Raw genomic sequence first — 26,206 nt, 5'->3', positions numbered from 1 at the left:
CTTTTATCATTCTTGATTGTAATAATTTGTCTTTTTTTCTTGGCCCACCCTAGCTGAAGGTTTGTAAATTTTGATTTCATTGATTTTTCTGTTCTCAGTTTCATTCATTTAAGCTGTAATCGTAATTATTTTCTTTATCTGCCTGTGTTGGGTTTAGTTTTCTCTTTTTCTGGTTTTTAAGGTCAAAGGTTAGGTTATTGAATTGAGATCTTTTTAAATGTAGGCATATATAGCTATAAATTTCCATTTAAACATTGCTTTCACTTCATTTAAATTTTTGTGTATTATGCTTTTGTTATCATTTTAAAATATTTTATAATTTTCCTGTGTGATTTCTTTGATCTATTGGTTATTTGGGAGTTGGTTGCTTAATTTCCACATACTGATTTCCCATACTTCTTCTGTAACTGCTTTCTAGTTTGATTCCCTTGTGTTTGGAGAACATGCTTTCTATGATTTTATTCCCTTAAAATTTTTGAAACTTGTATAAAGTGTAATATATGCTCTGTATTGGAGAATGTTCCATGTACACTTAAGAAGAAAGTGTTCTGCTGTTTTGAGTGGAGTATTCTATAGTTGTATGTCAAGTCTAGTTAATTTATAGAGTTAAAGTGTTGCATTTCCTTGCGTTTTTTTGTCTGGTTCTATCCATTATTGAAAGTAAGGTTTATGTCTCCAACTATTTTTATTTATTTGTTTTTATCTGTTGTCTATTTTTCCTTTCAACTTTATATGTTTCTGTTTCATATATTTTTTGAGTCTTTATTTTAGGAGTATATATGTTTATAGTTGATCTATAATTTTTGATGAATTGATCCTTTTATTATTATAAAATGTCCTTCTTTGTCCCAGTAACACTTTTTTTCTTTAATGTCTATTGTGTCTGATAAGATTATAGTTACTCCAGCTCTCTTTTGGTTACAGATTGCTTGGTATATCTTTTTCCATCCTTTTACTTTCAGTTTATTTCAGTGTCTTTGAACCTACAGTGTATCTCTTTTAGGTAACATCTAATTGGATTGTGTTTTTTTACCCATTCTGTAGTCACTGGTTTTTTTTGTTGGGATGCCCAATTAATTTGTATTTAATATAGTTACTGATAAGGGAGGATGTATGTCTGCTATTTTGTTGTTTTCTGTGTCTTAAGATTTTTTTCTGATGTTCCTTTATTCCTACACTATTGCTTTCCTTTGTACTAAATAGATTATTTTCTTGTACCATTTAAATCCCTTGTTGTTGTTGTTTTTCACTGTATATATTTTTTTCATTGTGGTTGTCCTGGGGCTTGCAGTTAATAACTTATTTCAGCCTAGTTCAGATTGATATCAATTTCAACAATATACAATAATTTTGCCTCTGTATAGCTCCATTCCTTCTCCTTCCTTTGTGCTATTGTCATGCAAATTGTCTCTATATGTCTTAAATCAGATAGAAAAAAGAAGTTACAAAATTAAAAATTATACTGTCTTTTATATTTACCTATCTAGTTACCTTTACTGTGCTCTTTATTCTTCAGGTGGATTCAAGTTACTGTCTAGTGTCCTTTCATTTCAGCCTTTAGTATTTCTTGTATAGCAGGTCTTCTGGCAACCAGTTCTGTCAGTTTTTGCTTATCTGTGAATGTTTTAACTTCACTTTCGTTTTTGAAAAGTAACGAATTCTTGGTTGACGGTATTACTTTTTCCGTACTTTGAATATGTCTTTCTATTGCCTTTTGGCTCCCATGGTTTCTGATGAGAAATTAATATTAATTTTATGGAGGATCTCTATATGTGACAAGGCACTTATCTGTTGGCTTCTTTCAGGATTCTCTGTTTTTTTTTTTTTTTTTTAAGATTTTATTTATTTATTAGACAGAGATAGAGACAGCCAGCGAGAGAGGGAACACAAGCAGGGGGAGTGGGAGAGGAAGAAGCAGGCTCATAGCGGAGGAGCCTGACGTGGGGCTCGATCCCATAACGCCGGGATCACGCCCTGAGCTGAAGGCAGACGCTTAACCTCTGTGCCACCCAGGCGCCCCTGTTTTTTGAGTTTATAGTAGTTCTTGAGCTTTTTGGGTGTTAGAGTAATATTTTTCATTAGATTTAGGGGAATTTTCAATGATTATTCAGATATTGTTTCTGCGCCTTTCCCTCCTTTCTTTCTGGGACTCCCATTATGTGTATGTTGGCATGTTTAATGGTGTCCCTCAGGTATCTTAGACTCCTCTTTTTTTTCCTTTCTACATTTGTTTTTCTTTCTGTTTTCAGAGTAGATAATCTCGATCTTCAGATCCACTGATTTCTTTCTTCTGCCTGCTCATATCTGCTGCTGAAAATTCTAGTGAATTTCTAATTTTATTTAAAGTTTTTTACTTTTCAACTCCATTTCTATTTCATTCTTTTTCATAATTTCTTTCTCTATTTGTTTTCTGTTCATGGGACATCCATCTCATACTTTCCTTTATTTAGTTAGATTTCCTTTAGGTCTTTGAACATGTTTAAAGTAAGTGATTTTTGAATATTGCCTAGTAAGTCTGATTTCTGTGTTTCCTCAGACAGTTTCTATTGACTGCTTTTTGTTCGTTTTCCCATGTGTATGAGCCATTCTTCCTCATATATTTATAAGTCTTTTCATTTTTTTGTTGAAAACTACATTTTAAATAAGGTGGCAGCTTTGATAATCAGATTCTCCCCTTCCCAGTGCTTGTTGTTACTGTTTGTTGTTTGTTCATTGATCTAATAAACAGTTTTTTAAACGAATTCTGTAAAATCTGTATTCTTTATCATGGGTGGCCTCTGAAGTTTCTATTCAATTAGCTTAGTGGTCTAATAATTTGACAGAGATGTCCTTAAATGTCTGAAATCCCCCAGTCTCAACATTCAGAAGGGAATTTTATAATTTTGCCTTACTCCTCACTTCCTGCTTGTGCAGAGCCTCTGGTTAGCGAGAGGTGAGTGCTTAGGGCCTTCTCAGGCCTTTCCTGAGCATATATGCACATCCCTTTGCTTACATGTGACCATGTAGATTCTCAGAAATATATTGCAGCTTTTCTTAACACCCAGTTTTTCTTTTTAAGCTCTTTCGGTTAGCCTGTTGTTTGCCTCAGCTCTTATCCACTGCCTTGGTCAGCTGCAGTATGAAACAATTGCCTCTGATAGTTTTTTACAGACACCCTTGGGGAAAAGTTTTGCTTGTTTTGTTTTTGCATTGGGTGAGTTCTGAGGTCAAATTAAGATAACTTTGGGAGTGGGGTCTTCCAAGAAGCCACCAAACACGTCAAATAATGACAGTCTTCTGGGAATGTAGTAGAGGTGATCTCATCATCTTCTACACACCCCACCCCCAATATAGCTGCCAGGCTATTAGTTTTCACCAGGTTTGTGGACTGTTGAGTTTTACGGCTACTATAGAGCTGGAGTGGAAGGATGGGAATAGGGCAAAATAAAATGCCACAAAGTTTGCTGGTCTTAATCAAGATTTAGCCATCTTTCTTGAATAAGTTCTCCCCAGATTGCAGCAAGATTCTGGCTAATTTCTCACTTGGAAAATGTTGACCTTTTTTTTTTTTTCCATTGTTCCTGTTGGTTTAATGGAGATGATGTTTTTCAAATGTCCTTATTTTGATATTTTTGCTATGTCTTACTGTTGAGTTTTGAGAGTTGTATTTTAGAGTCTTGTTATGTAGTTTGCAAATGTTTTCTCCACTCTGTCACTTGTTTTTTAATCCTCTTAACAGGATCTATCACAAAGTAAATAAAAGATTTTTGTTTTGATGAAGTCCACTTTATCAGTTTTTTTCTTTTATGGATCATGCTTTTGGTGTTTTTTCTAAGAATTCTTTTTCTAGGTCTAGATCCCAATGATTTTTTTTTCCTATCTTTTGCAGGACTAATAATTTTACATTTAACATTTAAATCTATAATCCATTTAAAATTAATATTGGTATAGAGTGTGAGATTTATGTTGGTATTCTTTTTTTTCTCTCTATATTCAGTTGCTCCAGCACCAGTTGTTGAAAAGACCTTTTTTTCTCCATTGAATTGCTTTTACACTTTTGTGAAAAAGTCAGCTAGCCATCCTCATATAGGGCTTTGAGGAGGTTATAGAAAATATAGAACAAATACTAGAGAGTTAATTCATTTTCTTATGTAGGAGGCAATTAGATCCAAAATGAAAGACTGGTATAACCAAATTGTTTAGAAATCGGGTGGGGGAGGATGGTTAGAGAGGAGGTGGTGGGTAGTGCTGGTTTTCGTAACAAGCTTTAGTTGATTCTTAAAGTAGACATTTGTATAATTTTAGTTAAAAACGAAATACTGTAGGGTAATGCCAGTGCTTTACTTAGGGGAAAATTTAAAACCTTCAATGTCTATATTTTTAGTTTTGAAATGTATTTAATGTGAAAAAAATACTCAGAATAATATATGGTAAAAAAATAATGTACAACTTCAGAATTCAAAAGCTCATACTTGCTTAACCAACCCCTAGTCAAGAATTAAAACATTGCCAGTTCCTCCACTCTTTTTCCTTCCAGTCAAACCTACCCCTCTGTCCTTGGGAAGCCACCATCTAACCTTTTATAGTAGTCACCTTTTTGTTTTTGTTTTATATTTTTACTACTTTTTGAACTATATATTTTTTCCTATTAATGAAATTTATGTAAATGGATCTTGGCTTTTCCAGCATTGTTTGTGAGATTCATACCTATTTTTGCATGTAACTATAATTCATTCAACTTCATGGCTGTGCAGGCATACCTCATTTTATTGCACTTTGCTTTGTTGAGCTTTGCAAATAGTGGTTTTTGTTTGTTTTTGTTTTGTTTTTACAGATTTAAGGTTTGTGGCAACCTTGTATCTAGAAAGTCTATTGGCGCCATTTTTCCAACAGCATTTGCTCACTTCATGTCTTGTTTGTCACATTTTGGTAATTCTTGCAACATTTCAAACTTTTTAATTATATTTCTGGTGGTGATCTGTGATCAGTGATTGTTGATGCTACTATTATAATTGTTTTGGGGTGCCACAAACCATAGCCATATAAGATGGCAAACTTAATAGATGTTGTGTGTGTTCTGACTGCTCCACTGACTGGCTGTTCCCCTTTCTCTCTCCTTTGACTTGGGCCTCCCTATTCTCTGAGACACAATATTGAAATTAGGCCAGTTAATAACCCTATAATGGCTTCTAAGTTTTTAAATGAAAGGAGGAGATGTATGTCTCTCACTTTAAATCAGAAGCTAGAAATGATTAAGTTTAGTAAGGAAGGCATGTCAAAGGCTGAGATAAGGCCAAAGGCTAGGCCTCTTGCATCAGTTAGTCAAGGTGTGAATGCAAAGGAGAAGTTCTTGAAGGAAATTAAAAGTGCTACACCACTGAACACATGAATGACGAGAAAGTAAAACAGCCTTATTGCTGATGTGGAGAAAGTTTCAGTGGTCTGAATAGAAGATCAAACCAGCCAGAACATTCCCTTAAGCCATAGCCTAATCCAGAGCAATAGGCCCTAACTCTCTTCAATTCTGTGAAGGCTAAGAGAGGTGAGAAGGCTGCAGAAGAACTGTTTGAAGCTAGCAGAGTTTGGTTTACAAGGTTTAAGGAAAGAAACCTTTTTTAGAACATAAAAGGGCAAGATGAAGCAGCAAGTGATGATGTAGACGCTGCAGCGTTACTCAGAAGATAGCTAGCTAAGGTAATTAACAAAGGTGGCTACACTAAACAGATTTTCAGTGTGGACAAAGCAGCCCTATATTAGAAGATGCCACCTAGGACTATCGTAGTTAGGAAAAGCCAGTGCCTGGCTTCAAACTTCAAAGGGCTGGCCAACTCTTGTTGGGGGCTAATGCAGCTGGTGACTTTAAGTTGTTGAAGCCAGTGCTCATTTACCATTCTAAAAATCTTAGGGACCTTAAGAATTGCACTAAATCTACTCTGCCTGTGCTGTATAAAAGGAATAACAAAGCCTGGTTGATAGCATATCTTTTTATAACATGTCTCACTGATTATTTTAAACCTATTGTTAAAACTTACTTGGATAAAAAGATTCCCTTGTAAATGTTACTACAATGCACTTGATCAAGAGCTCTGACAAAAATGTACAGTGAGGTGAATGTTGGTTTCATACCTGCTAACCCAGCATCCATTCTGCAGCCCATGGATCAAGGAGTAAATTCAGCTTTCAAGTCTTCTGATTTAAGAAGTACATTTTGTAAGACTGTAGCTGCAATAGATAGTGACTCCTCTAATAGATCTGGACCAAGTAAATCGAAAACCTGAATTCGCCATTCTAGATGCCATTAAGAGCGTTCGTAAGTCATGAGAAGCAGTCAAAATAAAAACATGAACAGGAATTTGGAAGAAGTTGAATTCAACCCTCATAGATGATTTGGAGGGGTTCAGGACTTCAGTGGAGGCAGTAACTGTAGATGTGGAAACAGCGAGAGAACTAGAACTAGAAGTGGAGCTTGAAGATGTGACTGAATGGCTGCAATCTCAAGATAAAGCTTGAACCGATGAAGAGTTGCTTCATTGGGATGAGCTAAGAAAGTGCTTTCTTCAGATGGAATCTACTCCTGGTGGTGTTGCTGTGAAGACTGTTGAAATGACAACAAAGGATGTACATATTACGTACCCAGTTGATAGAGCAGCAGCAGGGTTTGAGAGGATTTGGCTCCAATTTTCAAAGAAGTTCTACTCTGGGTAGTGTTACCAAATAGCATCACATGCTACAGAGAAATCTTCATGAAAGGAAGAGTCAATAGATACGGCAGACTTCATTGGGGTCTTATTTTAAGAAATTGCCACAACCACCCTAATCTTCACGAATCACCACCCTGATTAGTCATCAGCCATCAGCATTGAGGCAAGACCAGCAAAAAGATTATGACTTGCTGATAACCCAGAAAGTGGTTAGCATTTTTTAGCAATAAAATATTTTAAAATTAAGGTATGTACTTTTTAAAAGACATACTGCTATTGTACACTTAATAGACTATGGTATAGTATAAACACAACTTTTTTTTTTTTTAAAGATTTTATTTATTTATGTGACAGAGAGACAGCCAGCGAGAGAGGGAACACAGCAGGGGGAGTGGGAGAGGAAGAAGCAGGCTCATAGTGGAGGAGCCCGATGTGGGACTCGATCCGATCCCGGTACGCCGGGATCACGCCCTGAGCCGAAGGCAGACGCTTTAACGACTGCGCTACCCAGGCGCCCCTAAACACAACTTTTATATGCACTGGGAAACCAGAAAATTCATTTGACTTGCTTTATTACAATTGTGCTTTATTGCAGCAGTCTGGAACTGAACCCACACTATCTCTGAGATGTGCCTATATAGTATGGTACATTATATGAATAGCCCACAATTTATTCATTCTGTTACTGATGGAAATTTGGATTGTTTCTACTTTTTAGGCTTTCATGAATAATGTTGCTGTGTATTTCCTTGTACATGTCTCCTAGTGCACACATGCACACATTTATGTTTAGTAAATATCTAGTTTAATAGCTTAGTTTTAGAGTTTATTTATGTTTAAGAAGATATTGAAAACTTTTTTCTGAGTGTTTTGTAATAATTTATAATCTCATCAGCACTTTTGCACTTCATCTTTAACATCTTCACCAACATTTTGTATTGTTAATTTTTAATTTTAGCAATTTTAGTGGATGTGTAGTGGTTTTATTTCGCATTTCCCTGATTCCAAATGTGATTGTACCTTTTTATATATTTATTTGCCAAACTTTATAAATACTTTGTGTATATTTGAAAAGAATGTGTGTTCTGCAGGTTTTGGGGTACCGTATTTATATGTGTCAAGTCAGTTTTGTTAAGCATGTTGTTTAAAACTTCTGCATCCCCCCACAATTTAATTGCAGCATGTTGGTTCAATTAGAGATGTGTTAAAATCTTCTCCTGTTATTGTGGATTTATCTTTCTTGTGTTGCTGCCCATTTTTGCAGATTTAGAATTGTTCAAGGTTTCTGATGAGTTGAACATTTTATCATCATTTCTCGTCTGTGGTAATGCTCTTTGCTTTGCAGTCTATCTTAACAACAGTGTAGCTACATGGGCCTTATAATTAGTGTTTGGGTGGTTCATTTTCTCCCCCCAACCTTTATTTTAAGTTTTTCTGTGCCCTTTTGTTTCAGAATTGCTTTATGTATCCACCATATCATTGTTTGTCTTTCAATCTGATCTAACACTGCATCTTTTCATTATAAAGTTTATTTAGAATTTCATGTAATTATTGATGCATTGGGGCTTAAATGTACAGTCTAATGTGCTTTCTATTTATTCTGTTATGTTCTTTTTCTCACCTTTCTTGCTGTCTTTTTGGATTAAGTATTTTTATTCTCTCCTTCCCCCATCTTTTTTTTTTAACTCTATTTTGTCTGCTAGCTAAAATCTCATTTTTATCTGAAAATATCTTTTTTTAATTCACCTTCATTTTGAAGGATAGTATCACTGGATATAGAAGGTGTTGCTCTGGTATGTCCCATTTTTTCTGATGATGTCAGCCATTACTTGTATTGTCATTTCCTGTGTGTAGCCATTTTTCTCTGGCCACTCTCGCTTCAGCCTTTAACAGCCTAAGTATGATATGTGTGTAGAAATGGTTCTTTGTGTTTATCCTACTTGGGTTTGTTGAGATTCTTGGATCTGTAAATTAATGTCTATCATCTGAAATGTTTTTGGTTATTATTTCTTCAGCAAACATTTTGAACCTTTTTTATTCTTCTCTTCTATTGCATCTTGTATATCAGTGTTGAGTTGGGTTATATTTGTGTTGGACTGCCTGATATTGTCCTACTGGTCTCTGAGACTATTAATTTTTCTTCATTCATTTTGCTTTCTGTTCTCTGGACAGTTTTATTGCCATATATCAAGCTCACTAATTCTTTGCCACCTCTAATCACCCCCTTCAGTTGAATTTTTTATTTCAGTTATTTTACCTTTCAGCTTTTTCATGATTTCTATCAATTCTTTGAATGTGTTTTCTTTTAATGTTGGTAATGTAGTTAGAATTGCTGCTTTGAATTCTTTATATGCTAACCCTAACATTGAGGGTACTCAGGATCAGTATTGATTAACCCCCCCTTTTTTCCTGAGTATGGATCACAGTGTACTGTTTCTTTGTGTATGATATAGTTTTGCTTGAAAACTGGACATTATGAATTGTTTTAGTGACTCTGGTTTCTACTAATGTTCTTCTGGGAATTGTTGATTGAAATTTATAGTCTGATTTTGACGCCTGCCCTGTGATTTTCTTGCTTCTAGGGATCCCAGTAATATCCATCTGTTCTCCTGGGCTTGCGTTCTGTCCTCTGGCACTTCAGTCTTATAAGGCTTCAGCTTCCTGTTGCCCAAACTCTGCACACTTGAGAAATGCACCCGGTTGAAAAGGAATCAATAATCATACAGCTCTGTTTTTCAAGTGTAAAAATACTGACTTCTGCTAACTTTCCCCTTGACCCCTTCAGTTGTTCTCTGTGCATACATAGTTTATCAGTCATCCAGTGATTTGTGCAAAGTTTATACAGAGAAATTTTGTTTGACTGCTTCTCTGGTTCTCTTACTGCCATGTTCTTTCATTTAAATTTCCGTTTAAATTTTCAGCTGCCTCTCCAGGCTTAAATTCTGAGCCCTATGGTAATATCTTTTTCCAGAGATGATTTTTATTTGCTTGTGCCACACCTGGGGTCTCCAGCAGTCTGGGATTACTTTAATTAAATTTTAGGGATTGAATTTTTTTTATTTGCTCAGCTAAATGCCTTTAGGTAGGGCTGCAGTACATGCAAAGACTTGTTTACTTCTGGCTCACTAGAGTTTAGTCCTTTGGGTCTCAGCTCAAATAGTGGACCATTTAATATGGTCCCCACTATTTCTAAACCTTGCATTCTCCTTTTGATTCTGTTAGCTCTGTAATAATGTCAGAAATACTGATCAGTTTCTCAGCTGCCTCATCTGGATTGGCAAAAACCCCCAAGGCAAATCATCCTTGGGTGCTGGGTTGTTTTTTGGTTTTTTGTTTTTAAGATTTTATTTATTTGAGAGAGAGAGAGAGAGAGAGAGAGAGCAAGGGTGGAAGGACAGAGAGGGGGAGAAGCAGACTCTCTGCTGAGCAAGGGGCCCGATGCGGGGCTCAGTCCTAGGATCCCGGGATCGTGACCTGAGCCGAAGGCAGCCACTTAACCAACTGAGCCACCCAGGCACCCCAGGGTGCTGAGTTTGTATCTGTAGGTTTCTATCCTGTCTTAGATCCTGGCCTGGTCATTCTTTACTGTTGTGTTAGCTTTTTGGTGCCTTTAGATTGATTGTTTTAATATTTTTTTCAGTTTCTCTAGTAGGTTTCAGTACGAGAATTGATAAGTATTTACTGTTCTGCTGTTAACTGCAATTATTTGAGGCATGTTTGGATTGATAGGTACATATGATATTATTGTAATAATGTTTATATCTCATGGTTTTTTCTGTGGTGGCTTCATTCCTAAGTATGTTAGGAGGTGGCAGAGATGGCTACTGGCTGCTCTGACATACATAATTCTTATAGCTGTTATTTCTGCTATAGAGTATACCTTTCCTAGTACTTGCAGACATCCTGAGGAGGATTTTTAATTTCCCGCTCTCGCCTTCGTTCTCATCCATGAACAAATTACTGTGGCTACCTGAAGACTTCTCATCAGCCTGGGTGTCACTTGTTCATCCCTCAGTTCAAGGCCCTATGATTGGTATCACTTTAACAGTTGAGTAAGAGTGTTTTATTAGTTGGCAGTCAGAGTGCTCTTAACATAGATAGGAAAAGGAATGTTAGGTAAGATAGCAGATTACTTTATAATAGTTTTCTTAGATTTTTGGAAGATCTTGAAAATTTTCATTATATGGTTGAATCTAGTAAAGCTGTCTAGCAACAGAATTTCACACAATAATAGTTGAGTGGTAACATTACTTATAAAGATGATTTTGCTCAGTTTATATGTCTTTTGAGATTGGATGTTTTGTAGAGTCACTGCTAATAAAACAGTAAAATAAGCATATCTCTTTTTTCCCTTGCCTTCAAAAATTAAGATCTAGACCAACTGTTAATCTAAAATAACTCTTACAGGGATAAGAATAATTTAATATGGTATCTTTAGGATAGAGTTGTATCATTTAGCTATTACTGTGCAACAAACTACTCTAAAACTTGGTGGCTTAAAACACATTTATTATGAAAACAAGTCTGTGAGTCAGCTAGGCAGTATTTCTGGTCTTGGCTGGTCTCATTTATGAGTCTGCATTTAGCAGCAGTTCAGGAGGGTGGCTTTGCTGCTCTTGGCTGGATTCTCTAGGATGGCCTATCTTGTTTCCTCCAGCAGATTAGACTGGGCTTGTTCTTATGGTGGTGGCAGTATTCTAAGAGCAGAAGCATACAAGGTCTAACTCAGAATTGACAAACTGACATGCGTTGCATTCTATTGGTCTTTCTTATAAGGAAGCCTAGAGTTAAAGGGTAGGGAAAAACACTCTGCCTCTTGATGGGCAAAACTGCAAAGCCTCATTGCCAAGTGCATGGATAATGGAGTATAGAATTGGGGCTATTTTTGGGGCGCCTAGGTGGCTCAGTCGTTAAGCGTCTGTCTTCAGCTCAGGGCGTGATCCTAGCGTTCTGGGATCGAGCCCCACGTCAGGCTTCTCCGCTGGGAGCCTGCTTCTTCCTTTCCCACTCCCCCTGCTTGTGTTCCCTCTCTTGCTGGCTGGCTATCTCTGTCGAAGGAAGGAAGGAAGGAAGGAAGGAAGGAAGGAAGGAAGGGAGGGAGGGAGGGAGGGAGGAAGGGGAAGGGAAGAAAAGAAAAGGAAGGAAGGAAAGAAAAAGGAAGGAAGAAAGAAAAAGAAAAGAAAAGGAAAGAAAGAAAAAGAAAAAGAATGAATGAATTGGGGCTATTTTTGCAGACAGATTTTTGATTCATGCTGTAAAATTAATTTGTTCTAGGTTTATTTTATTATATATTTATATTTCAGTAGGAATTGTGTGTGAGTATAGAAGTTGAGGCAAGTATAAATTGAATACATCAATCTGTGTGAAGGTCCAGATGACTCTAGTTATACTTGTTTTGTAGGATATATCTGATGACATTTTGGAAGCATCGCTCATGCGTTGGATTACCAATTGTAGAGTAATTGTAGTACCAGTGGTAGGTGTTGAAAGATGATTCATTTCTGTGTTTGTTCTTTTTTGGTTATAAATGACAGTATTCTTTTTGTGCTCATTATTATTACTTTAACTTCTTTCATTTGAGATTTCGTTATTTTCCCAAGTTTATTAATATTTTCATATTGTGATCTTAAGCAGATTTGTTGAAGTATAATTGGCATATAATAAATCTTATATTTTATGCGTATAATTTGAATACATTCGATATCTTGTATACACCCATGAAACCATCACCACAATCAAGATAATAAACATATCCTTTACCCTCAAAACTTTCCTTGTGCCCCTTTTTAATTCTTTTCATACTTATTGCTTCTCCCCTTATGCAGTATATAATCTTTTTGTCTACATTTTTTTCACTCAACATAGTTATTTTCAGGTTCATCCACATTGCATGTGTCATTAGTTCACTCTTTCTTATTCCATTATAAAGCTATAATGTAAGGGTTCACATGTTTGTGGATGTTTTTTCCTTCTGCTTTTGGCTATTACAAATAAAGGTGAACATTTGTATATAAGTTTTTATATGAACATATGCTTTAATTTCTTTGGGTAAATACGTAGGAGGGTGGAAATGACTGGATCATACATGTAGTAGGTATATATTTGACACTTTAAGAAATGGTGAAACTTTTTACAAAGTAGTTGTACCATTTATCTTCCTGTATGGTTGTATGAGAGTTTCAGTTCCTTCACACATTTACCAACATGTGGTATGGTTGGTCTTATTAATTTGAGCCATTCTTATAGTCGTATAGTGATAACTCATTGTGGCTCAAGTTTGTACTTTTCTTGTACAAGTAATAGTGAGTGTATTTTCATGTACTTACCATTCATGTATCTTTGGTGAAAGATTCCACCAAAAGATTTGTTGCTTCAGATCTTCTGCCCATTTTGTGATTGGGTGGTTTTGTTTTAATCGAAGTTATAAAAATGGATTTATTGACAAATAATTGACATGTAGTGAAATACACATTTAAGGTGTACAGAATAAATTTTGAGGTATGTATACACTTAGGAAGCTATCACCACACAAACAAGATACTGAGTACATTTATCACACCTGAAAGTTTCCTCATGCCATTTTGATTCTTCCCTTCTGAGCCACATTCCCCTTTTGGGTCTCTCTTTCAAAAGCATTTAGTCGAGGGTTACTCTAGTCAGTGCTACCTGAATTAAGAGGTTTTCCACTCTGAAGAAAACAGGTCTTATTTTTGGCTTTGTGTGAGACTAGGGCAATAATCCTTGTCATCCTTTTGAGTGGCTCTTTCCTCAGTCTTGGACTTGTTTTAATAATACTTAATGGATGTTCTCGCTCTGTGCAGTTGTCTTCTTTCTAGTACTCTGCCCTGCAGTCCCTAGCTGTCTTAGCGTTGGACTTCCAATTCAGTCTCCTTTAACTCAGGGAAACCACCAGATTCTGCCTGGGTATCCCATCCCCAGGTGAGAGGCTGTAGTAAGTTGGGATTGTTGGAGGGTTTACCTCATCTGTTTCCCTTCTCTTAGGGTTCACCCTCTGTATTTGCCTGTTTAATACCCCAAAACTGTCATTTCATAGATAGTACTGATTTTTTAGGCTTTTCAGTTGGAGGGCAAACGCAATCCCTGTTAATCCATCTTGGCCCTTGTATGTATTTTTTCTTAGTACTTATTTATTTTTTAAACAATGTTAAAAAAAAACGTTAAATTTACTGTCTTAACGATTTTTAGTGTACAGTTCAGTAGCGTTAAGGATATTCACATTGTTGTGCAGCAGATATGTAAAACTTTTTATTTTGCAAAACTGAAACTGTACCCATTAAACTCTAATTTTATCACCCCCTCACTTCTGGCCCTTGGGTAACAACCTTTTTACTTTTTTTTCTGTGATTTTGACTACTATAAATACTTCATATGAGTGGAATCATACAGTGTTTGTCCTTTGTGATTGGCTTATTTTACTTAGCATAATGTTCTCAAGGTTCATCCTTAATGTGGCTTGTGATTGGATTTCCTTATTTTTAAAGGCTGCACAGTATTCCATTCCAGTGTTCCGTGTATATACCGCATTTCCTTTATCTATTCCTCTGTTGATGAACTTTCTCTGCCACTTGGCTATTGTGAATAATGCTGCAATGGGCATGGGTATGTAAATCTGTCTTTGAGATCCTACTTAAAGGTCTTTTGGATATATACCAAGACTTGGATTGCTGGATCCTAGGGCAATTCTATTTTTAATTTTTTTAAAGATTTATTTATTCATTTGAGAGAGAGAGAGTGCATGTGTGCAAACTGGGGGAGGGGCAGAGGGAGAGGAAGAGGGGAAGCAGACTCCCTGCTGAGTGGGGAGCCTCACACGGGGCTTGATCTCACCACCCTGAGATTCTGACCTAAGCTGAAACCAAAAGTCAGACACAACCAACTGAGCCACCCAGAAACCCCTGTAAATGAGATTTTTATAATTTTGTTTTCTGGTTTCGTCATTGTTATTATACAGAAATGCAAATGATCTTCACATGCTGATACTCTGAAATTTTGCTTAAATCATTTATTAGAGTTTCTGTTTTTTTTTAAGAATCTTTAAGACTTTCTACCTAAAAAAATCATGTTATCTGCAAACAGATAATTTTACTTCTTCCTTTCCAATTTGGAGATCATTTATTTCTTTTTTCCTATCTGTTTACCCTGACTAGTACTTCAGTAACATGTTGAATAGAAGTAGCAAGAGTCTGTATTCTTGGGGTATAATTGCATTTGATCCCCAGAGAGTCAAACCAGGTCACTGTAAACACTATATTTTTAAAAGGGGAATTTATAATGAAGTTTGGTAGAAAGTACTTTTTAAATCCATGCCTAAAAAGTATAATATAATTAGGAGGATAGAAGGCCAAGATTAGGGTGTTCGGTTTATTTGAGGCTTCTCTCCTCAAGATGGCTATTTTCTTTCATGGCATTTCCTCTGTGCATGTATCCCTTGTGTCTTTTTTTTCTTATAAGGACACCATTCATATGGGATTAGGGCCCCATCCTTATGTCCTTTTTTAACCTCAGTTAACCTTTTTGAAGGCCCTTTCTCCAAATGCAGTCACATTGGGAACTAGGGCTTCAACATATGAACAAATCAGTTCATAACACCTTTTATGTAGTGCCTCTGGTTTATTTCCTAGAGAACCTGCTAGTGTCAGTTTATTCATTTCTTGTTGTTCTTACAAATTATCACAAACTAGGTGGCTTTAAAAAACAAACTTACTGTCTGACAGTTCTGAAAGCCAGGAGTCTGAAATCAGTATCACTGGACAGAAATCAAGGTGTTAGCAGGGTTATCCTCTCCAGAAATTCTAGGGTAGGATCCATCCCTTGCCTCTCTCAATTCTGGTGGCTACTGACATTCCTGACTATGGCTACAATCCTCAAGGCCAGTGTTTTCAAATCTCTCTACTCTGTCTTCACATTCTCTGTGTATAGTCAAATTTCCCCATCTCCCTCTTTATAAGAATACATGTGATTGTACTTAGGGCCCACCCAGATAATCCAGGATAATCTCTCCATCTCACAATTTTTAACTTAATCACATTTGTAAAGACTTTTCTTTTGGGGAGAGGGGTCATATAAGGTAATATTCACAGGTTCTGGGGATTAGGATGTGGATTCTCTTGCAGGGCCATTTTTTTCATCCCTTCACACTCAGCAATTCATAGTAGACTTTTAACGTTCTCACTTTGATTTATAGTTTAGTTTGTAATAGGTCACAGTATCCAGTTCTGGGTAGGTAAAGATTGGTGGCAGTGGGTGGCCGAGAATATTCTCATCTCTTCTAGACATTATGTAGAAAACACCAGGTCTGTGGTTCTTAGTGTGTGGTCCTGGAAATAGCATCACCCTAGGAACTTATTAGAAATGCAAATCATTGGGCTCTAACTTAGAATTACTGAATCAGGAACTCTGAGGGTGTGGGCTAGCAGTCCGTATAACAAGCCCTCCAGGTGATGCTGATGTGTGCTAAAGTTTGAGAAACACTTTGCTAGGTCGTTGACATTATTAGTATTAAGACTATATTCACCTTCTTCCCTAGCTCTTTTCTGCTTAAGTCTAATACTTCAATGAGTCTAGGATTTATAGTCCACAAACTTTGTTTTCTGTAGGGATGCAAACATTGAATACCAAAATCTTGGTATTGATGATCAATGAAATTAATTAAATCACTCAATAAAAGTTTGTACCGGGGTGATTTTTATCAGTTGTCTTTTTACTTAGATGTAGTTGTTTCATGAAGTAACGTTACTGGATTCAGAAATGATGTGAATTCTTTTTCTCTAGTTTGGAAATGTGAATTAAACTCATTAGCCTGAATTTTACTTACTTGTCTTCTATATCCCTATGTACATTTTGGATACAACACAAAATTTCTAATCTTCGAGTCAGCCTATATTGTTTTACTTTTACTATGTGCCACCCAGTGAAAATGCTGAAATGAGATGAATGAATTCTTGTCCTCCATGTGTCCATACTGTAGTTCAGAAAACACATAAGTAAACAGTTGATATAGAGCTATCACCAGTTGCTATAGCAATTGAGAAACACCATAGCTGAAGAAATTGAAGAAGGATCTTTCAGGGTGACTAAGCTAAATATTGCAAAACTAATTAAAAAAAAAAGGTGTTAGCAAAGTTAAAGAGAGATAGAAGCTAGGTATAGGTCACCATGTGAAGCAGTGGGAAAGCTGAGAAGGCATGGGGGCTGTTCTGGGAGTTGAAGGGGTTTAGTACTAGAAACCTTGAGTGAATGGGAGAATAAAGATTGGGGATAATGGTAAGGATAAGATCATTGATGAGTACTGTTAAAGGACTTGAAGCATAGATGTGACATCCTGAGGATAACCATTGCAAAATGATAATTTACATGATTCTGGGAAGTTTGAGATGATAGTCTGGAAATAGAATAGTTGCAGGAATCTAGGTGAGAATGGCAGTAGGGATGGTGGTACCATTTTTTGTGAATAAGAATTCAGAAGAATAACAAGCAAGTTTCAGGTTGGGGAAGGAGATGTGTAGAGTACAGGATAAGACATACTAAGTTTTCAGATTTCGTGGAATGTGATAAAATTTAGGGGTAGGTAATTTTTCAGGTCAATTTTCAATGGAATGTTGGGGTAGCTGTTACATTATACTAGATTGTGAATTAAATTGAGGAAGCAGGAGAGTATCAATTCATACTGTCCTCTAGAATAATTGTCCCTGGCATTTAGTAAGTATTTAATCATTGTTAGCCATTATTATATTTACTATTAGTGTATACTTTTATGCCATCTCATACTGTATTTTTTTTCTTCAGCTTTTTGGTGTACTGTTTGGTATATATTTAATAGTATTAGATAAACATCTAGATAGAAGTATGTGTTTTATTAACAAGTACCGATTTTAATTGCTATACTATTAAAATTAATAAAAACAAGTTATTGTAAATTTTTTGAAAGAGAACTAGAAAGTTTAAGTTTGTCATTTGAATAGATTATTGTTCATAAAAAAAAATGGTACTTAGCAAGTTTCCTAAAAGTTTAAAATGGTCATGTTTTAGTAGAACCACTTTTTTGGATACATGTTATGTCAAAATAATTTGATTTGCAGTTTTTAATTTCAAAGAATAAGTGAATCGTAGATGTACTTATTCATACAGGACACAAAAACTAAATGATGGTCTTTACATGTATTCTTTCAGGTTTGAGTTAATTTCGAATGAGATTGTTTTTGCAACGAGCTGTTAATAAGACAAAATCTAGGTAAGTAGAAGACTACTTTGTTAAATGTTACATATCAAAGTAGGAATAATACAAAAAACTTATGTTTTAAAAATGTGCCTTCAAGTTCAGAATTAATGAGTTTTTCAATAAAATTTTGAAATATGAAGAATTGACTTTGATGTACTTGCTCCAGTTGATTTGGTGGGAGTAACAGTAGAGTCATCAAATTGTGGAACTAAATTTTTAGTTTTCCTTTTTTTATGTTGAGTTTAACTTAGGTATGTAGTTTCCCGTGACTATTAAACATGTTAGAAAATGGAGTTGGTGTTTGGTTTAGCTATTCAGAAACCAGTTCAGTAAGAGATTTGCTGGATGCTTCAATGTTCTCTTAGTCGATTATAGTGCTTGAGTAGTTTTTGCCTTTGCGAATTTTACTTTCTTATTTCTATTAATGAAGCACGTCTATAAATTGATTAAATTTGCCAAATTGTGACTTCTTTATGTTAATGTTCAGAATTATAAATGATTGTTTCACTGTTTTTCTTATGAGTGTCTCTACTGAATGACTTTTCTAATTTAGCATTCTGATTTGCTTTAATTTTTCTAAGACTGTTGACTCTCAGGAAATTGAATTATGATCATGTACGTTTTGGGTTTGATATGTGAAAGAAGGGTTTTTAATAATATAAACTGTAGAGATGTTAAAAAGATAGACTTACTATCTTTTGGCAAGTGAACATGGTTTCAGGATATAAACAGGTTAAAAGAATACTTAAATTGTAGTTAACTTGGTCTTTTTCTAATCTAACCAGATGTTTCAGCTGTCAGAAACTTGCTGATCTCCAAGTTAAAAAAAGAAAATAAAAAATATAGAATGAGAAGTGCTGTAGTTGAGTAATACGCAGTTAAACAGTGTATTCTCAATAAGTGGTTTAGGCATAATTTGAAGGGGCGTTTCCCTTTTATTACTATTATATAATAATAATTGTAGTGGTAGTGTGAAGAGTACTTATTGTGCTCTATATTGTGTTAACTGCTTCTCATGCCTTGTTAATCTTTATAATACTTTCTGTAAGGTAGGTACTGCTGTGTAGAAGATTTTTATTTTTTTGGTTTATAGTGAGCTATTTCTTTTCTTTAGTAAGAGTACATGGTCTTCACAGCATTTATTATAAAGAACACTTGTCTATATATCTTCTTGTGGGGAAGAAGAAGCTAGACTTTTGTACTTAAGGTCTTATAGGAATTTTGTTTGCTAATTGAATATGCCATGTGTTAGAACCTTTATTCTGATTTCTTGTAAGTCCCATATTGCTTAAGGGATGACACTGGTTTAACTTATTTTGACCCTGTTCTACCACAATTATGCATTTTTTCTTTTTTTAATAAGATATAATTTACATTTTATATAAATTGAGTTGTAATTTATGTATGGTAAAATTTGGAGTATAGAGCTGAATGAGGTTTTTAGATATATGTTCACACATGTAACTACCATAGGGATCAAGGTGTAGAACATTTTCATTGACCAGGAAGTTCCTCATACTCTTCCCTTTCCAGTCCAATAGCCTTTTCCTCCTGAGATAAGCATCTTTCTGAATTTTATCAGCATAGCTTAGTTTTGCCTGTTCTTGAATTTTATGTACATAGAATTATATAATATGCACTCATTTATATGTGGCTTTTTTCAATCAACATACATTTTGTTGTGTATCAGTAGTTCATTGCTTTTTATTGCTGAGTACTATTCCACTGCATGACCGTGCTACAAATTTTTTATGTATTCTTTCTGTAATTTTGTTTATTGGATTCTCCAAGTCTCTGACCTCACTTTCCAGCATTCTACACTGCTTTTCCTTCCTCTAGGTGTCCCCTTTATTGTTCCCCTATCACCTGCACAATAAAATGTAAGCTCCATAATGTGGCATACAATGGTCTCACTGCAGCTATTCCAGAATGCCTAGAATTATCTGAATAACTAACTGTGATGTTTCATATATTTAGTTTTAGTCCTAATTATATGTTGTCACTCTCCCCCAGCCTCTCACCTCCCCAGCTGTCATTGTCCTTCCTCCTGCTCATCAGCTTATCTCCTAAGATAGCGCATCTCAAGCATTATCTTATCCTTTGAGCCAGACCTGGCCCTACTGCCAGACCTGGCCCTACTGCTATAGAGTGTTTTCTTTACTGGGCTGTGAGTTCTTTGAAGGTAGACACCATCAATGTCTTACTTCTCTTAGAAGCACAGTGCAAGAGTACTGTATGTACTTAGTGAATTTTGTAAAACATGGAATGGTGAACAGAATTCTCTCTCAGTCAACTAGGGATTCAGAATACTGGCTGGAATGGGATGAAGACACTGGCACTTCAGTTGCCATAAAATATCCCACCAGTCTTTTTTGAATCCAGTTGAAAAAAATGGCTAGTAATGTTCTTAGTTGAGACCTTAAGGAAAACTGTGTTGATTTTGATTACTCTTTTTGAATGAGGGCATTAATCCGTGTTATAGAAATTGGAGTGTTTGCTACTAATGGTATTCTTTTTGTGAGTTTGTAGTAGTTATTTTTTTAAAGATTTTAAAGGATGTATTAGATTAATACAAGTAGAAGATTAGGAAGACTGGTCACATCTGTAAAGAAACCTTTTTCTTGTTTTCCTGAGGGTAAAAAAACACTGGAGTAGAGAAGGAAATTGAATGATGGTCTGGAATTGTGGTAACATTTTTTATTTTTATAGCTTAAGCTTGCTGTTTGATGAAAAGTATTTTTAAAAATTTTGTTTTTATCATTGTAGGTATGTAACATATAAATAATATGCTTACTTAAGAAACTTTAAAAATATTGTAATGTATTTTACACTAGTTTTTTCTTCCATATTTGAAATTAGGCTGGTTGGGTTGGCCATTGTAGTCACCTAGGGGATTTTTGTGCCTTCTAGCAAGTCCAAAGCAAGGAGAGGTTCTTCCCCACTGGGATCAATTTGTTGCTTTTCTTCTCTACAGCTTCTGCCATAAAGGTTGAATACAGAGTTGGACATTGACCCCATCTCATGCTGTTTCTTCTGATCCCTACAAGGATTTTCTTAGGCATAGATTCTTATCAAAAGTTAGAACTTCAGTTATTTGTTTTATTTCATCATGGGTGTGAAGTATGTTTAGTTTTCTTGTTGATAAAGTTTGAGTATTCAGAGAAATACAACCTTGAGGTTGTTTGACTTCTGTGTATTTAAAGATTTTAGGCTAGTTTCTCAGAGGTTGATGGGTATACCTCATTTCAGACTCTTCGTCTTCATTCTGTGCTTCAATATTTTATATGGTCAGCCACTGCTTTTTTCATTTTGCAGAGTCCCTGAATCCAAGGATTTGAGGTTCTTTATGAATACTTACCTTATATTAGCTAATTTCCTTTATTTTCAAATTAAGTTCTCTGTGCGTCACTGTCCTTAGTAGCAATGTAGATGTGTGCTGCTCTTTGTTGTAATGTGAAAAAAAGACTTTTAAATTAATAAAAATATTTGTTCTTCATTCTAGATGAGATTGCACAATGTACATTTGACCTTTTTCAATTATATTGCCAAGTAACATATAGTATTTTTGAAATTTTATTTTTTTATGGAGGTGACATACACTTTTTTACATATGAGCAAATAGCATAGAGATGTTTAGAATAAGTAAAACTCTCCTCTCTCACCTACCATTGTACTCCCCATAAATTATCAGAAATAGCTGATATGTATTCTGCATCTTTCTCTTTCCATTTGCCAGTATATCTTAGTCGTTTTTCCATATATGGATTATATTTAATTTGTTTCCTTGTTGATAGAGATAGTTCTGTAAATCTCAGGGTTTTTTGCTTGTATATGCAGTACAGCAATAAATATTCTTCACATTATTGGAATTATGTGAGAATGTAGGATAATGTAGCAGTGGGTTACTGGGTCAGTGTATATGTGCACTTTAATTCTGATACTGCAAAATTACAATGAGGTTATATCACTTAATATTTTTGTTAGCAGTGTTTGAGAATATCTCTTTCCCCACACCCCGCTAAATATTAACTCATGTTTTTTTTTTTTTTTAAAGATTTTATTTATTTATTTGACAGAGATGGAGACAGCCAGCGAGAGAGGGAACACAAGCAGGGGGAGTGGGAGAGGAAGAAGCAGGCTCCTAGCGGAGGAGCCTGATGTGGGGCTCGATCCCGGAACGCCGGGATCACGCCCTGAGCCGAAGGCAGACGCTTTAACCGCTGTGCCACCCAGGCGCCCCTTAACTCATGTTTTAATCCATGCCAGTCTAATCAGTGAAAAGTGGTATTTATTGGTACATTTTTTTTAATTAGAAGGATTTTAAATTTCCAAGTCTTTTGAGAAAGCAAAATTAATGCACTGCAAATCAGAACATCCAATTAATAAATATAACAACAAGCCAGAGTAATTTTATTAACAGAATTAGCCCATTTCTTATGGGCCAGCAATGTTTCAAATGGTGGAGCTTCTACTGGTCTTTCGTCTCCTTCAGTCCTCTGATGACTTCACTGTGACGGCAGGAGTGGTGTTGTAGTTGTAGGTCCAGGCGCAACCGGCTACCGTTTTCATGTAGGAACCACAACGCCTGATCCTCACAGCTTGTCTTTTCCTCTTGGTTTTGCCATGGAAGGAGAAGGTGTATTTGGCACGCTGACTTATTTCGCTCTTCTTCACCACTTTCCTGAGGGAGGGACCAGGAAAGTATGATAGGTGGAATCATACAATATTTGTCTTTTTGTGACTGGCTTATTTCACTTAGTGTAATGTTCTTAAGGTTCATCCATTTGGTAGCATATGACAGGATTTTTTTCATGTTTAAAGCTGAATAATATTTCATTGTTTTCATATACCACATTTCCTCTATTGATTCATCCATCAGTAGATGTTTGGGTTGCTTCCACCTCTTGGCTATTGTGAATAGTGCTGTTATGAACATGGGTCTGCAAATATTCTTCAAGACTTTTTAAATTTTTTTGAATATACACTTCAAAGTGTTATTGCTGGATCATAAGATAGTTCTATTTCTAAGTTTTCCAGGAACGTCCATACTGTTTTTTCACCACTTTACAATCCTACCAACAGAGCACACATCTTCACCAACATTTGTCATTTTCTGTTATTTTGAAAACACAACCATCCTAATGGATGTGCAGTGATACCTCATGGTTTCAATTTACATTTCACTGATGATGAACAATATTGGGCATTTTTTCATGTTTGTTGGCCATTTGTAGATCATATGTAGGGAAACATCTGTTCAAGTCATATTTTAATTGGGTTATTTGGGGGTTTTTTGTTTTGTAAGAATTTTTTAATATATTCTAGACATTAATTCCTTATCATATCTACAGTTTGGTGATACTTTTTCCCATTCTGTAGATCACCTGCCTATTGACTCTGTTGATTGTGTGTTTTGATACACAGAAGTTTTTAAGTTTGATGTACTTCCATTTGTCTCTTTTTGTTGTTCTGCTTTTCATATCCAAGAAATTATTGTCAAGTTTGATGATGTCACAAGGCTTTTTCCTGTTTTCTCCTAGGAGTTTTATAGTTTTAGGTCTTATGTTTAGGTCTTTGATTCATTTTGTGTTAAGTTTTATTTATGGTGTAAAAGAAGGGTCCAACTTCATCCTTTTGTATGTGTTTATCCAGTTTACCCAGACCATTTGTTGAAGACACTATCCGTTTTTCGCTGAGTGGTCTTGGCATCCTTGGCAGAGATCATTTGTCCATTTTGTGAGTGTATTTCCAGGGTCTGTCTTCTGTTCCTTTGGTCTATTTGTCTTTACACCATTGTTTTGATTACTGTAGCATTGTAAATTTATTTTTAAATTAAGAAATAATGAGACATGCAACTTTATTCTTTTTTCAAAATTGCTTTGCCTTTTGAGAGCTCTTGATATTTGAATTTTCGGGTGAATTTATCTACTTCTGCGAAAAAAAATGCCACGGGGAATTTGATAGTGATTATGTTGAATCTTTTGATTGCTTTGGATAAATGAACATCTTAATATTAAGTCTCCCAGTACTTGAGCACTAGATATTTTTCCGTTTGTGTTTTTCTTTAAGTTTTTTCAGGATTGTGTTGTGGTTTTCAGCACACAAGTCTTTCATCTCCTCGGTTAATTTTATTCCTAAGTTTTTTATTCTTTCTGATGCTTTTGTAAATGAGATTGTTAATTTTTTTTGAGGTTGTTTATTGTTAATGTATAGACAAAACTGATTTTTGTGTGTTAATTTTATATCCTACATTGGTGAATTTGTTTATTAGTTATAATAGTTTTTTGGTGGTATTTTTGGGTTTTCTACACAAGGTCATGTTGTCTATGAAGAGAGATGATTTTATTTTTTCCTTTCCAATTTGAATGCTTTTATTTCTTTTCTTGCCTGACTGCTCTTGCTAGGACTTCCAGTACTATGTCTGATAGGAGTAGCAAGAGCAGATGGCCTTGTCTTATTCTTGGTGTTGGAGGAAAAGCTTTCAGTGTTTCACCACTGACTATGATTGTAGGTATGTGTTTTTTCGTAAATGGACTTCATTATGTTGAGGTAGATTTCTTCTCTTCCTAGTTTATTGCAATTTTTTTTTTTTAAGATTTTATTTATTTATTCGACAGAGATAGAGACAGCCAGCGAGAGAGGGAACACAAGCAGGGGGAATGGGAGAAGGAGAAGCAGGCTCATAGCAGAGGAGCCTGATGTGGGGCTCGATCCCATAACGCCGGGATCACGCCCTGAGCCGAAGGCAGACGCTTAACCGCTGTGCCACCCAGGCGCCCCTATTGCAAGTTTTGTTTAGCATGAAATGGTGTTGCATTTTGTTAAATGTTTTTTCTGCATCAATTGAGATGATTTATGTTGTGTTTGTTCATTCTGTTAATGTGTGGTGTATTACACTGATTGATTTTCATATGTTCAATCATCTTTGCATTCCAACAATAAAACCCACTTACTCATGGTGTAATAATCTTTTCAATGTGCTGTTGATATCAGTTTGCTTTTAGTTTGTTCAGAATTTTTTGGTATCAATATTCATCAGAGATACTGGTCTATAGTTTTCTTGTGTCTTTGTCTAACTTTGGTACCAAGGTAATGCTGGCCTCATTGAATGAGCTTGGAAATGTTTCCTCCTCTTCAGTTATTTGGGAAGAGTTTCAAGAGAATTGGTGTTAATTCTTTAAATATTTGGTGGAACTCTTCAGCGAAGCCACTTAGTATTGGACTTTCCTTTTTGGGGGAATGGGGTTTGATTACCACTTCAGTCTCCTTACTAGTTATAGGTCTGTTCATACTTTTTTATTGCTTCATGGTTCAGTCTTTGTAGGTTGCATGTTCCTAGGAATTTATCCTTTTCTTTTTGGTTATCCAATTAATTGGTGTACAGTTCATAGTATTTTTTTAAATAATCCTTTATTTCTGTAACATCGTTTATAACATCCCTTTATTTCTGATTTAATTGAATCTTCTTTCTTTTTTTCTTAATTAATCCCTAGCAGAGGACTTGTCAATTTTGTTGATCTTTTCATAAAGCCAACCCTTTGTTTCATTTTTTTTTCTTTCTATTTTTATGTCCTCTTTGCCATTTATCTCTGCTCTAATATTTATTTTTTGCTTCTTCTAGCTTTGGGTTAATGTTTTCCTTTTCGAATTTCTGGAGTTGTAAAGTTAGGTTGTTGATTTGAGATCTTTTTTTCTTTTTTAATGTAAGTTTTTACAGCTGTATGATTCCCTGTTAGCATTCCTTTCTTTGTGTTCCTCAAGTTTTGGTATGTTGTGTTTTCATTTGTCTCAAGGTATTTTCTAATTTTCCTTTTTTTCTTTGTTTTGACCCTTTGGCTGTTTAAGAATGTTGTTAAATTTTTACAGATTTGTGGATTTCCAGTTTTCTTTGTGCTGTTGATTTCTAGTTTTGTTCTATTCTGGTCAGAAAAGATATTTGTATCATTTCAGTCTTGAATTTTTATGACTTGTCTTGTGGTCTATCCTAAAAAATGTCCCATGTGTACTTTGAAAAGAAAGTATATCCTCCTTTTGTTGGGTAGATTATTTGTATGTCTGTTAGGTCCACTTGGTCTGTAGTGTTATTCAAATTCTCTATTTCCTTATTCATAATCTGTGTGATTGTTCTATCCATTACTGCTTTTTTGCGTATGTTAATTGATCTTTGTGTTATGCATCATTTTGACTTCCTTCTTATTTCTTTTTATGTGTATATTTTAGGTACTGTGTTTACCTTGGCAATTACAGTTAACATTTTAAGATTATAATAATCTAGTTTGAATTAATG

At 35.3% G+C, this 26,206-nt stretch overlaps 1 protein-coding gene across 13 annotated transcripts in view; it reads left to right on the top strand.

Annotated features, from left to right (window-relative positions):
• ZNF644 (zinc finger protein 644) overlaps nt 1-26,206 on the top strand; it is a 99,861-nt gene that overhangs the window by 15,131 nt on the left and 58,524 nt on the right. For 12 of the 13 annotated variants that reach the window (XM_045801809.2, XM_045801807.2, XM_045801804.2 and 9 more), the window contains one exon: nt 17,871-17,931. The exons of the other annotated variant lie outside the window; for it this stretch is intronic. In XM_045801809.2, the coding sequence (XP_045657765.2) occupies nt 17,888-17,931 (44 nt within the window). In that variant the 5' untranslated portion in view covers nt 17,871-17,887. The remainder of the gene's footprint in view (nt 1-17,870; nt 17,932-26,206) is intronic. 13 annotated transcript variants of the gene reach the window in all.

This window comes from Ursus americanus, chromosome 12 (assembly GCF_024610735.1).
Source record: "Ursus americanus isolate L20-20 chromosome 12, mUrsAme1.1.p, whole genome shotgun sequence".
In the NCBI taxonomy this organism is placed as follows: domain Eukaryota; kingdom Metazoa; phylum Chordata; class Mammalia; order Carnivora; family Ursidae; genus Ursus; species Ursus americanus.
Note: the sequence above shows the minus strand (reverse complement) of the source record. Positions and strands in the feature narration are given on the sequence as shown.